Raw genomic sequence first — 13,809 nt, 5'->3', positions numbered from 1 at the left:
GCCTCCTCTGAAAGAACGACCTCCCCAAGTCATGAGCAGCCTGCGAGCAGCCACGTCCCTTCAACGTGCCCCCCTCTCCTGTTTTCCTCCTGGAAGCCCTCGGCAAGGTCCAGATCCTCGCCCAGGGAGGCAGATCGCTGACCCCAGGGGAGGGTGGGCGCTGGAGCAGAAGGGCCCGGACGCCTGTGTGGCTTCAGGAGGAGCCAGGCAGGACTTTTATTTGGTCTAGTTTGGTTTTGCCAGGCTTGGTTGGGGAAAGACAGTTAATGGACAGAAAAGCTGAGGAAAAAGAAGCATTTACAGAGACGGTGGGCTGAGAGAGGAGGGGTCCCGCATGGAGACTGGGGACTGAGTCGGGAGGAGCCAAGGGGCTCCAAGGTCACCACAGGGCCGGCTGCAGGGCCCTGAGGATGAGGGGCGGCAGCAGCCAGGTCTGCGGAGGCACAAGGGTGGTGCCGGGCCCGGGTGAGGCAGCAGCCCTCGGAGGCAGTGGGGGGGAACTGGTGCCCAGAGGAGCAGACTCGGGGTCAGGGACAGGAGTGAGCCTCCTGATTCCGTTGATCCAGTCGGTGAAGTAGGTGACCCTGGTGAAGACACTGGGGTAGGCGGGATGCCGGCAGTCCAGGCCCCAGCTGGCTAGGCCCACTAGGACCCAGGCACCGGGGAGGTAGCAGATGAGGGGTCCCCCAGAATCACCCTGAGGAGAGAGAGAGGAGGGTTAGCACCGGTGGGGGTGGGAGACTGGGCCATCAGAGACACCAGGTGCCACCATGGGGTACTCTGTGACCCACTATCTGAGTCAGGATCCCACTGTGGACCCATCAGGTCAAAATCTCAGGGTTGGGACACTGGAGTCAAGCATCAAGAAGCTCCTGGCTGATCCTAATGGTGGACAGTCATGGATCTGAGTCTGCCCACACGTGGACCCCACCCTCTGCACCCATCGCCCAGGGGCCCAAGACATCATGCTGCTTGGGGCCCAGAGGAGACTTCTGCATGGATGGGGCCCAAGAGGGGCTCAGCCTGTGAGCAGAGCCGGCCCAGCTGATGCCTCTGTGCAGACCCCAGCTCTTGTAAACCTGAACCGCAGCAAAGTGCACCTGTCCGGTCCCCTTCTTGTTCCTTTGGGTCTTTGGGTCTCTCTCAACTCCTTGTTAAGCATCTTTAGAAAATACCCAGGCCTAGGCCTCGGGGAGGTAGCCCACATCACTAGGGGAGTGGGGGAGGATCTCCAGGAAGTTGCTGGGAGTTACTGGAGTCCTGGGATGCTGCAGGGTAGGATCATCCAGCTGGAAAGTCCCTACTTCAGAGGCCAAAATTTGAGGCCCAAAGAAAGGGCCTTAGCCTTGGCAGTGGGAGGTGGCAGGGCCACAGCAGGCTCCTCCGTCCACTTAACCCACAGGCCTGCTGAGCATCCTGGCACAGGCACTGCTCTTAGGAAACGCAGGGTGAAAAGACAACGCCCTCCCCCATGGCACCGTAGACAAGCAAACAGACCCTTTACATGGCCTTTGTGTCACAGAAAGCTTTCCTGAGCTGAGTGGAAATAGGAAACAGAACCTGGCTTTCCAAGGTCCAGGAACAGAGGGTGCAGTTGGTGCAAACAAGGAGAGGAGGTAGTAGCCACGGGGTCTGCAGCGCAGGGACAGAGGGAGTCACAGGCTGGCATGGTGGGGGGAGTTTGGAGAATTGTGCAGGGGACATGACCTGTTCAAATGGGCCAGTCTGGTGCTGTGTGGAGAAGGGACGGATGTCAAGCACCAGGTCGAGAGGGGAGACCAGGGAGGCACTGCAGGAGGGAGGTGGCCAAGGCCGTGAGAGACAGTCAGATTTGGGACAGTGTTTTGAAGAAGGAGCCAAAGGAAATGTCACATCTAACCCTTTCCCCCCAACCAGGGAGAAGGTGCAGAGAGAGAAGAGAAGAGGCTGAGGACTGAGCTCTGGGGCCTTCAGCATTTTGAAGCCTGAGGGGAACGGATGGCAGAGTCCAAGTGGGGCAGCTGGGTGTGGCACTCAGGAGGGGCTGCATATGACAAGTGACATAGCGAGGGAGTGATGACTCTGGCAAGACAGAAGCTATGGACAAAGTGGCTCCATGCCACGGGTGGACAGAGCCGGAGTGGAGTGGGTTAAAGAGCTCTGGTGCGGTCAGCTCTGGGAGGAGACTCCAGAGGAGGCAGGCAGAGAAATCGGGCAGTGGCTGCAGAGGATTGCTGCTGTCATTTCCGTGGGAGATGTGGGGGGTAAGCAGAGGACATGGAGCCGGGGGGAGCCCGAGTACCTACCCGGCTGGGCCATGAGGGCTCTGGGACACCGGGCCAGGGCAGGGGTGGGTGGCTGTGGGCCTAGATGAGCGAGTGCCAGTCCATTGCTTCCATCTCCTCAGTGAAATGAGAAGACGTGAGCTGAGGGCGAGGAGGGTCAGGGCTGAGGAACGGAGGCCTGAAGGGTACAGAGGGTGTGACACAGTGTGGTCATCGCTTAAGGACCCCAAAGACATCCACGTCCTCACCCCTGGTACCTGTGAATATGTTGTCTTATGGGGCAGAAGGGACTTTGCCGATGGGGTTGAGTGGAGGACCCTGACATAGGTAACAAAGAGCTCCTAAGGGAAAGAGGGAGGCAGAAGGGTCAAAGTCAGAGAAGAGGATGTGACAACAGATGCAGAGGTAAGACTGATGCGCTTTGAAGATGGAGGGAGAGACCACGAACCAGGAAATGCGGCAGCCTCTAGAAGCTGGAAGAGGCCGGGAAACAGTCTCCCCAAGAGCCCCCAGAAGGAATGAGCTCTGCTGACGCCTTGATTTTAGACTTTTAGCCTCCAGAACTGTTCTCTGGCCACTCGGTTTGTGGTGATTTGTTACTGCGGCCCTAGCAAATTCATGCACAGGGTCTTCTTGAGAGTGGGAATGTGCCTTCGCTGTCTCAGCCCTTCCCTCGAGGTTCCCCATCCAGAGTGCCCCTGCCCCTCTTCACAGTGTCCCACCACCCAGCTCGTTCCAGGCCACAGGCAGGCCTGATCCTCCAGGCGGTGGCTCCTGTTCACTCAGGCCTCAGCAACTCACGCAGATGAGCCATGTGGTTGCCAACATCATGCTGGATTCTGAGCCAGTCTGGGGAGAATGGGAAGGACTCCAGGAGCCTTCTGGCCCCTGGGGGCTCTGAGAAGGCAGAAGAAGTCCCTACAATAATGTAGCCCATGACAAGTGAGCTGCGGTTGGCACTACTGTAGAGACAGGGAAAACCACAGGGGGCGCGTGTGAGGCGGGGCCAGGGCCACAGTGGTCAGTTCCACCTTGAGTGAAAGGAAGGTCCTGCAGGCCCAGAAGAACAAGCACAACGCAGGTGGAGGGCGACGGGCCAGGCCAGGAACAGAAAAGCCAACACCTGTTGAGCACCTGCTATGCCAGGATGTAATGTAAAGTTAAGTTTCTACAGCAACTTTATGAAGTGGAGGCTGTTAGCGACCCCATTTCATGGCTGAGGAAAACTTAGCTCATCACGGCACATGCCAGGCAGGTGACTCAGCAGGATAAGAGTCCAGACAGAACCTCACAGACAAGCTGTGGTGACTGAAAGGCCAAGGAGGGAAGACACAGAGTGGGGGACGGGCGTCTGCTCAGTGGTGTCCTCACCCTGCAGAAGGAACTAGACAAGGGGCGGGGTCCAGGGGGCACTATGGGACGTCCCACAGGCATACACTCAAGGTCGCTGCCCAGGAGCCCATGGGCACAGCCTTCGCAGGAGAAGCCAGGTGGAGAACGATGTGAAGGAGGCCCGGGTTCCAGCTGGGCTGGGGGCTGGTGGCAGACACCCCCCCACACCGGCCCCTGCACGCCACAGTCTCCTCCCTTCACCTGTGGGTGCAGCTGACTCTGTGAGGAGGGTGGGCCAGACAAGACAGCCGGAAAGAAGGAAAGACGGCACGTGGCCTGGGAACCAAGAAACCCAGGGCTGTTTCCCACCACGGGGCAGGTGGGCCGAGCTCCCCGCTCTGGCTCAGGCGGATCACGGGGCACTAATGACAACAGTGCTGTCAGTGGGCCCTTCTCAGGGCCAGGGGTCTCAGTGCTCAGACTGTGGGGCAACAAGACCTCATTCTAGTCTTCAATCTGTCCTTTTGTTTAGTGCTGTGGCCTTAACTAAATGTGCTCATTTCCAGGGGTTTGCTGTAGCACATTGCCATGAACTTGGTGGCTTAGAAAGAAATTTATTCTCTCACAGTTCTGGAGTCCAGAAGTCCAAAATCAAGGTGTCATCAGGGTCAGGCTACCCGCAAAGGCTCTAGGGGAGGATCCATCTTTGTCTTTCCCAGCTCCTGGTGGCCCCAGGTGATCCTCGGCTTGGGGCAACATCACTCCAGTCTCTTCACGTGGCCTTCTCTGTGTGTCTCTCTCTCCTTCCCTCTGATATGGACACCAATCATCGGATTTAGGGCTCACCCTAAATCCAGAACGGTTTCGTCTTGAGATTCTTAACTAATTACATCTGTAAGGACCCTATTTCCAAATAAGGCCACATTCTGAGGTTCTGAGTGGACTTGAATTTTGGCAGATGCCACTCAACCCACTACACAATCCTTTCAACAAGCCCATGAAGGAGACCTCGGAATCTCACACTACAGAGGAGGACCCAGGCTCAGAAGGTGAAGAGACCATCTGAAGTCACAGGGCAGGCACAGGCAGCAGAGCAATGTCTCTGACTACAGGGTCCTAACACTTTCCTGTCCACTCCATGGTGGCTTCTATGCAAATGCTCGACCTGCAAATGCCAGCTCAGGAGGCTGGACCTTGTGGCAGGTGTGGTAGAGGCAGGGTTGGCCTCGGAGTCGGAACACCTGGGCCTAGGCTGTGCCTCCTCTCTGTAGACTAGCCACTTTCCATCTCTGGGTGTCAGTTTCCCCATCTGTAAAAAGGGACATGACAAAGGGTTGGAGATCTTCACAATCCCTATGTCCAATAGTGAACTTATATCCAGAATACATAAAGAGCTCCTAGAAGAAAAAGACAGTCGACCCAACAGGAACATGGGGAGAGGGGGGGACAAACAAACTTGAAACCACAGAAGATATCCAATGATAATAAACTTATGGAAATAAATTTAACTTAATTAGTCATCAGGAAAATGTAAATTAAAACTACAAATCACTACACTCTCTCCAAAACGGCCCAAATAAGAAAAAATGGAAGCGCCGAGTGTTGTTGAGATACGAGCTCCCCACTGGCCGCTGTGGCAGGCTACGGGCTAACTGTCCCCAGCCGGGGCACACGCCTTTCCTCCAGAGGTCGTGCCTGTGGGCTTCTGTGGACAATATGAAATATATGGTGTTCATCTGTGTCCCAACGACAAGTACAAAGTGTGTAGGGCACTGCTACCTGTAGTACCCCCCACCTGGAAACTACTCAAATACCCACCCAGAGTAGAGCAGATAACAGAGTCCAGTGCACACACAGTGCACTACAGAGCAGCCAGAAAGCGCGAGCTGTCACTGTGTCACAGTGTGGGTGAGTCTCACACGTACGACGTTAGGACACCACAGAGTAACAACTATAAACTCAGAGTCTACTCTAAGGGGTTGAAAGTGAAGATGGTGGTCATCCTTGGGCACTGGTGACAAGAAGGGGACATGAGCGGGGCTTGTGGGGTGCTGGGAACATGTCTGTCAGTATGGGAAAGTTCAGACTATACACTTATGAGTCGTGTACTCTTGCCTATGTATGTTATGCTTCAGTAAAAATTTAAAATATGCAGGGCGGAGCCTGCGGCGCACTCGGGAGAGTGCGGCGCTGGGAGCGCAGCGACGCTCTCACCACGGGTTCAGATCCTGTATGGGAATGGCCCGTGCGCTCACTGGCTGAGTGCCGGTCACGAAAAAGACAAAAAAAAAATGCAACAAAAATGGAGGCTGTGCGTGGATCCTTCCAGCAGACGCCATCACGCTGGGATGGGCCGGGGAAAGGAACAGTCTGGGGGAGATGGCTGAGAAGTGGAGCCCCGGGAAGACATGCAGAAGGGAGAAAACAGGAAGTGCAGGGGGCTCCACAGAGAGCAGAGGCAACGACACAGGTCCCCCTGGGGAAACCAAAGTCCAGAGGACAGGCAAGAGAACAGCCGACATGGCCTCACTCACTCGGCAGATGGACTTTCCCGTCGAGAAGTCCCCAGCACACAGCATCTCTTCCCGCACAGGGGAGTTCTTGTCTTCTCCAGTTCTTTGCTCATATAACATATTACAGAACGTGTTCTCAATGATGCCTACCTTACCCTCCTGTAGAGAGAAGGGCGGTGACAGGTGCACTGCAAAGATAAGGGGAGGTCAGTGACGTGCAGCGTAGGTGAGCCAAGGAAGCCCAGGCTACTCTGCACTGCCGCTCTTCCCACTGCACCCCACTACCCCCCAGACGTGGGTTTTCTCAAAATAGCTGGGCTTTCAACACTGCTTGAGTCTTCTACCATCCTTGATAAGCTCCTCTCCTTTTGCTCAAACTTTTCCACATATTCATCCTTTACTTCCACCTCTCTTACAGCCACAGGCCATACTTCTCCTAGTGCACAAGAGGCAAAACCTGCCAACACACGACCCATTCATTGCATCTTAGCAAACATTCTCTCACCCACCTACTCTTTCATGAACTGTCCCATCCATTCTCCACACATCTATCACTAACTCTTCTCCCATCTCTTCATCCACCTGCCTGCCCATCCATTCACTCACTCACCCATTCCTTCATCCATCTACCATCTTCCCACACACCCCATTCATCCACTCATCCTTCTATCCATTTGCCCATCCATCGGCACTTCCATCCATCTCTCCATCCATCCCTCCGTTAGTCACCCACTCATCCTCCCTCCATCTATCAACACATCACCCACTATCCACCCACTCCCTAATCCTTCCATCCACACATCCATCTACCTGCATAAACACCACCCATCCATCCATCCATCCATCCATGTGCTCACCCATCCTTCTATCCACATATCCATTCATCTATTCACTGGTCCTTCTATCCATCCATCCATATATCCATCCATCCATCCACGCATCCATATGTCCATCCATTCACTCTTCCTTCCATCCATCCGTCCACTCACTCAATCACTCTTCTCTTCATCTACCCCCATGCTAGTTGTCTTTTAGACACTAATGACATAGTAATACATTTTTAGTTGGGAGAGACAGTAAGTGAAGTAGCTAAATAAATAAAATTATTTTTGATCTATTAAGTGGTATGAAGGAAATAAAACAGAGATGTGATAGTAGGGGAGGCCTCTTTTAGCTCAAATGATGATGGAGTTTGGATGTATTGTCCTCCCAGAACTCATGAGGAAATTTGATCCCCAGTGTTGTTTAAAAGACCCTGGCACCTCCTCTCTCTCTCGTGCTTCCTTTTGCCATGTGATCTGCTTGTACCCGCCGGCTGCCTGCCTCTTTCCACCATGAGTAGAAGCAGCCTGAGGCCTGTGCCAGATGCAGCTGTCCCAGAATCGTAAGCCAAATAAACCTCTGTTCTTTATAAATTACCCAGTCTCAGGTATTTCTGCTATAGCAACACGAAATGGACTAATATAAATGATTAAGTAAAACTCAGGAGAGGAGCTGAATTGTAAATGTAAAGTAGACACCAGTCATGCGAATATGACACGATGGAGTGAGCTAGGCAGGGAAAAAAAACTGCAAAGCTAAAGGCTCTGCAATGGGAATGGCCTTGGCATATTCAAGAAGCAGCAAGGAGGCCCATGTGGCTGGGGTGTGTGTGTGTGAGGCATTGCAGTAGGAGATGAGGCAGATGCCAGATGCTGGCACCAGATGAACCAGGTGCCGGCACCATGCAAGACCTTATAGCCAAGGTGGGGAGTTTGGATTTTATTCTAAGCACAGATGAGAAGGCACTGGAGGGTACTGAACAGGGAAGTGACATGACCAAAGTTTTAAAGTAATATTCTGGTAAGTTGTGTGGAGGCACACAAGGGTGGAAGCTGGGAGGCCAGTTCAGGGGCTACAGGCAAGAAGATGGTAGCACTGCAGTGCAACCAAGTCAGAGAGTAAGCAGTCGTGTGTGTATGTGCGTGTGTGCGTGTGCGTGCGTGTGCATGTGTGTATATAAATGCAGGAGGCTGGTTGTCGTATGATTGGGAAGTGTTCCTGGCTTTATTAGGCAAGGGCGAGGGATGCCAGCAGAGCCCCACTCGATGAAGTCATGTTCTGTCCAAAATACCTGTAGCACCTCTGTTGAGAAACTCTGTAACAAATTGTGACTCCCAAAACATTTACAAGTATGTTCTTTCTTTCCCCCTTAACATTATAACATAAGCATTTCCCCAAACCATAAACACTTCCTTCAATAAACACTCTTATGCATAAGTCTTTGCCTACATTTTTCTTCTTTCAATCTAATCAAACAAAACTTCCTTCTCTGTTACTCAGTTCACCTAACGAGAGTATGAAGTAGACATTGATCTAGGTTAGGATAAGAGTGAAGTGAGGTCGGGAGAGGCTCGGCACCCCCGTGTTGTAACCATTCTGACTTGATCGTTCGGGCTCAGAGGTCAGAAGCCACAATGTTTTCTCTCTGCTTTTCCCCACGTATCTTCTACGGCAAGGGAAAATCGAGGTGTGTGGTGGGGACCTGGAATGGGCCAGCCCCCAAGCTTGACTTTTGAGTTGAATCAAGTCATCTCAGACCCATGGCTGATTAAAAGCATTAAAATCAAGGACCATGAAGACCCAAAGAACCCAGACCCTTGATGCTGAAAGTCAAAGATTCGCAGACTTTCAGAGCCTGGGACTCGGGATTCTGGAGCCATGGAATCGCACACTTGCAAAATGGGAATGGCCACAGGTGGTCCCGTCCTCATCTTTCAGGTCATGGAAATGAGGCACATCAGGCCAAGGACCAGTGGCTTCAGAAACCAGCCTGGGCCTCCTTGCCTAGTTGAGCCTCTGCTCCCTTCTTCCCCTCGCCTCCCTCCTCCTCCTCCTCCCCTGTCCTCCCCTCCCTCAGCCTCTGCCTCTCCCACACCCTCTCACTGTCCTCGGTGAGCATTCCCCAGCCAGTTATCCAACAGGATGCGTTACTGGGCAGCTGCATGTCTGGGGGTGGGAGGCAGGCAGGGATGACATAGGAAGTGAAGTTCACGGGCAGGTGCAGCTGCAGCATGGCAATGTCACTCCCGAAGGGGTAGAACTTCTCAAAATCGGGGTGGCTGATAATCCGGTTCACAGACATCTTCTGGCTGTGCTGCGTGTGCTGGTACAGTTGGGTGTTTCCCAACAGAACCTGATAGTCCTCCGGGGCCTGGGATTTGCTGGAGGAGGAAGTGCCATTATGATGATCACAGTTGTCCCCAGGTGTGGGGCCAGCACCCTCTTCCTGAATGCTCATCTCACTGCCCACACCTCCCGGGCTCCTCCACCTCGCCATCATTCCCAGCAGCTCTGTCGCCCCCTTCCTAACAGTCAGGACCGCTTCTTCCTTGAGGCTGAAGGATATTCTACTCACAGTCTCGGGATACGTGGCTTCCCATCATACCCTGAATCGGAGGAGCAGAGAATCCTACCGCTGGATGGGTCCTTGCTAAGGTCTCCAAACCAAGCCCTTTTATGTCACTCAAGAGGAGCTCTGGCTCAATCCCAGCTCCAGCCCGAGCTTCTGAGGGCCTCCGAGGCCGGCCCGCCCCCTGGCCTGACCACCTTTCCTTCCCCTCCCTGAGGGTGTTGTCCGCGTCGCTGGAAGCGCTCAGAAGGGCCTGGCTAAGCGCACAGATGGGCCCGAAACTGAAGCTCTCCTGCCTCCCCAACACGACGGGTCCGCTCCCTGCCTTCATGGCTTGTTCAACAGGTGCCCACCGCCCACCGGGGAGGCCCTCCCCACACTCCCTGTGCCCGTCTTCCCTCGGGCAGCCCCTGCAGCCCCCAGGCCTCCCCGACAGCCGCCTCGCTCTCGACCCCCCACCTGGGAGCCTGCCCTTCTCACCCCCTCTGGGCTCTCTCCCGCCGCATCACACGACTGGGGCTTGTGTCTCGCCTTCCTGAGAGGATGGAGACCCCTGGATGTGGGGTCTTGCCATCCCCTGTGCCATAGAGGGTCTCAGGGGAGAGTGGCACAGGGTAGTTGCCAACAGAACCCAGCTGGGGTCTCAAAGCCAGGAAGCTCCCATCTGTGACTCCTGACTGGACCGTGGGGACCCTACTCCTGGGCCCCTCCACATCTGTTCAGAAGCTGGGAACTGAGTCAGACCCAGGAGGGTCAGAGGAGTTACACTCCTGCCCGTCCACGTTGTTCTCCAAGGTCAAGGACCCCACCCCTCCCACCTGGCACTCAGGGACTGTGACCGCCATGGCTCCTCCCAGGCATGCAGTTTTACATGAACGATAAAGGAATTGCCTGGCACTGGTGGTATTGAAGAGTCCCAGGTCCCTGCCGAGAGTGTGATTCAGGAGTGTGGACAGTGAGGAGAAGCCCTGCAGCCACTGCCAGTGCTCTCGGGGCATGTCACTGCTGGGGGGACAGACACAGGAGGCCGAGGGCTCCCTGCTGGAGCTGAGGATGAAGGATGAGGAGGGTCTGGGCACATGAAGGAGCACTGGGTGGCGAGTGGGGACAGTCCAGGTGTAGGGTTCTGCAGGTCAAAGGGAAACACAACGTGTGTTTGGTGGCAGGAGCCCGCCCCAGAGGGAAGCCCTGAGGAGAAAGGCGCAGGACCCCAGCCCTCTTTCCCCCTCCTCCCCCGCATCATCCTCCCCTGCCAGCCCCTCTGCTGGGGGCCCCACGGAAGGAGGACTCACTTGAGAAAGCAGTGGGAGGTCGAAACCAGCCAGTGGGAGTCAATGAGGACGGCTCCGCAGAGGTGCGAGCCCTTGTAGAGCAGGCTGGCCTGCCACGGCCACTGGCCGGCCACCGCGTCCTGGCCACCGTAGATCTTCCCTATCGCCTTGGGCTTCCCGCACACTGTGGAGACACCCCCCACCCACCTGTTAGAAACACAGGTGGTGCCCCCGAAGGCCACCCCAAAGAGCCCCCTCCTCCACTTCACAGATGAGAAAACCAAGGCCAGAGGACAAGTGACCTGGCCAAATGACTGAGGGCTGCCCGGCTTCTGCCTTCAGTGGCCAGCACCAAGGACAGATGGCCGAGCACAGCTGAGTAAGCTCTGGGGGAAAGAGGACCCAGGGGCCTGGGGGAAATGGGGCAAGGGTGACTGAGTGTGGCCACAGCAGCTCATCCTTAAGTGGACCTGCCAGGGCAGTGGACTGGGACCCAGGCCCTGTGCCTTTATTTCCTTCCCCCAGCACGCCTGGATGCCTGCTTTGTAGGTCAAAGAACCAAAGGTCTCAGAGGTTACTAATGGTGCTTGCTCAAGGTCATGGCTTCTAAGTGGCTATGCCCCCTCCACCTCACTCCAGTATCCCAGGGAGAGAGAATCACTGGCAGGAGTCTGTGCTGTGTGACCCAGGAAAAGTCACTACCCCTCTCTGATTCATTATCCTCCATTTCTAAAAGGAAGGGGGTGGGCTAATGAAGGCAACCTTGGTTCTAAGACACTTCTGGGAGGGGAGTTGTGGTTGCAGCCTTGAGAGGCAGTGCCCTGGTGCAGGCCTGTGGTCCCCCGGCCTCAGGGAGGGGGCATGAGGCCCCTGGGCCCACCTGACTCTGGGCCCCTCAGCAGCACTCCTGGCGCTCTCTCCCTCCGCCCAGCCCCAGGGCCAGGCCTTTGTCATCTGTCCAGATCCACGCCTCCCACACCAGGCCCTGAGGAAGGTTCCCCAACCCACCTTGGCTGATGCTGTCTGTGGAGCCACCTGGTTGAGAGGGGAGGGCAGAGAGGACAGCCTCAGGTGACTTCCAGCACAGGGCACCTGGCCTCCAGCCGGCCCTCTCCGCCTCCTCCCCTTGTTGGCCAGCACCTCCCAACGCCCCGTCAAGTCTGGGCCCCCAGCCAGCCAGCCAGCCATTGGGCCTCCCTGGCCATCTCTAGCCTCCCCATCCAGCCCCATCCAGCCCCATCCAGCCCCAGCCGCCCTCGGCCCCCGCCCACCGCCATTTGATCGCCCCCTCCAGCACCCCAGTCTGGGCCCCCACTCCAGCCCAGTGTGCCAGCCCTGCCCGGGGCCCGGCTCCGCCCCACACGGTCTGCTTCAAAGGGACCTTGGTCTGGGGCTGCAGAGCCCTGGGGCCCGCTGCCCGCGGGTCCCCGGCCCTTCTGAGCCCCCGGGCTCGCTCCTGCCTCCCCCGGAGCCTGCGAGGGGCTGGGGACGCGGGGCTGCTGGTTGGGGGCCGCCTCCTCCTGTCTCGGGGACAGCAGCAGCAGCAGCAGCAGCGGCCAGAGCAGGCGGCCCGGCCGGCCTCGGGTCCTTGGCGACTCCACACCCATCGCTCGACACCCGCGCCAGAGGGTGGGAAGCGGGAGCAGGCCTTGACCCCGCCCCTGGCCACGCCCTGACCCCGCCCTGACCCCAGCCCCAGACAGGCCCTGAACTTTCAGAGACAGGCTGACCTCACCCCGACCCCATCCCAGTACAGACCTTGACTCTCTTCAGAGCCTTGACACCTGCCCGGCCCAGCCTCAGACCCAACCTTGACCCCGCCCCTGAACGGTCTGAGTATGGCACGACCACGACGCAATCAAGAGCTCCTGCACATGAATGACACGAAATATGGGAAAGGATGTTAAAAAGGTAATTCACGGGAGAAGGAATTAAAAGACCCATACACAGGGGAAAACGTTCAGTCTAACTAGTTATGTGGAAAATGAACATTAACGTGTCATTTTCAGTAATCAATGGCAAACATTTTATGAGAGCGATAAAGATCTCCAATCTCTTGTTAATCAGTGACTTCTCCATAGACTGGTGGAAAGGGAGTGGGATCTAAGTTTCAAAGACACGTTCCCCGTTTCTATGAGTGAACTTCTAAAATTCATGCAAAGATTCATATTGTCTTTCGATTCCATTTTTCTGCAAACGTTTTGAGGTGCCCTCGTATTTCATGATGTAATTTCTGAATTTGTTTCTATTAGAAGTGAGATCCTCTCATTTTACATTTATTTCTGTCTTTGTCTTCATCACTACACTGTAAACTCCGGACTACGGGGAAATTATTATTTTATTCACCACTAAGTCTAGGCATAAGGGAGATAGCACTGCACACAGTATACATGAAAATATCAATTTAATAGTCAATATCGCTAAATAATCAATAGTAACAAATATACACTAAAATATCAGTTTAATAATTGTTATAATGAAAGCAGAACCCAAAGGTCACACAGCCTTATTTATTAAGGACTTAATTTCAATTAATTGTTAAACCAGTATCTAGGGTTTAGCAAAAGTACGTTAGTGTAAGGGAAAATGTATATTTCTTTAGAAGGACTGAAAGAAGAATTCATACATGTTGTGAAAGGGAATATAAGATTGATCTCAAAGGGGGTGAAGAGCATAAGAACCACGTTAAATGTAGAGACCAAAGCATACGAAGGAGCCAAATAAGAAAAAGGAGCCAGTAAATGACAGCATGGGATAAACTTAAACCATAGATGTGGGGAGCTGCCCACGTTACACCGTAATCGCCATTACAAGATGGCGCCGGCCGACACTGACAATCGGCAAAAACAAGTCTAGAGCGCATGTGCTGGGAATTTCCCCACCTCTAGTCTCTGCCTCTCCCGTGGCGTCATCTGGGCTGATGCACGACCGCCAATCAGATGGGAACACGTCCTAGGCGAGGGACTGTCTCTATATAAGGGGCGTGGCTCCCCTCGCTCGGGGTCTCCATTTTTGGCAAGCTTATGCTCTCCCTCTCA

At 54.9% G+C, this 13,809-nt stretch overlaps 1 protein-coding gene across 1 annotated transcript; it reads right to left on the bottom strand.

The window, feature by feature from the left end:
• Positions 1 to 379: 379 nt before the first annotated feature.
• Positions 380 to 12,378, bottom strand: LOC134381119 (putative serine protease 47). The gene is made up of 6 exons (XM_063101167.1): positions 12,087 to 12,378; positions 11,780 to 11,806; positions 10,793 to 10,955; positions 9,035 to 9,312; positions 6,131 to 6,297; positions 380 to 697 (listed from the first exon to the last, which is right to left on the bottom strand). The coding sequence occupies exons 1-6, from the start codon at positions 12,376 to 12,378 to the stop codon at positions 380 to 382; spliced, it is 1,245 nt and encodes a 414-aa protein (XP_062957237.1).
• Between the last annotated feature and the right edge of the window lie 1,431 nt (positions 12,379 to 13,809).

Source organism: Cynocephalus volans, chromosome 6 (genome assembly GCF_027409185.1).
Source record: "Cynocephalus volans isolate mCynVol1 chromosome 6, mCynVol1.pri, whole genome shotgun sequence".
In the NCBI taxonomy this organism is placed as follows: domain Eukaryota; kingdom Metazoa; phylum Chordata; class Mammalia; order Dermoptera; family Cynocephalidae; genus Cynocephalus; species Cynocephalus volans.
The sequence above is the reverse complement of the archived record's forward strand: the minus strand, read 5'-3'. Positions and strand labels throughout refer to the sequence as shown.

What these genes read in the sequence shown, in the direction of transcription:
- LOC134381119 (XM_063101167.1), bottom strand. Translation starts at nt 12,378, where the DNA reads ATGGGTGTGGAGTCGCCAAGGACCCGAGGCCGGCCGGGCCGCCTGCTC. An exon ending in ACCTCCCACTGCTTTCTCAA is followed by an intron (nt 9,313 to 10,792) that starts GTGAGTCCTCCT and finishes TTCCTCCTCCAG; the next exon opens with CAAATCCCAGGCCCCGGAGG. An exon ending in CGGGAAAGTCCATCTGCCGA is followed by an intron (nt 698 to 6,130) that starts GTGAGTGAGGCC and finishes CTCTCTCCTCAG; the next exon opens with GGTGATTCTGGGGGACCCCT.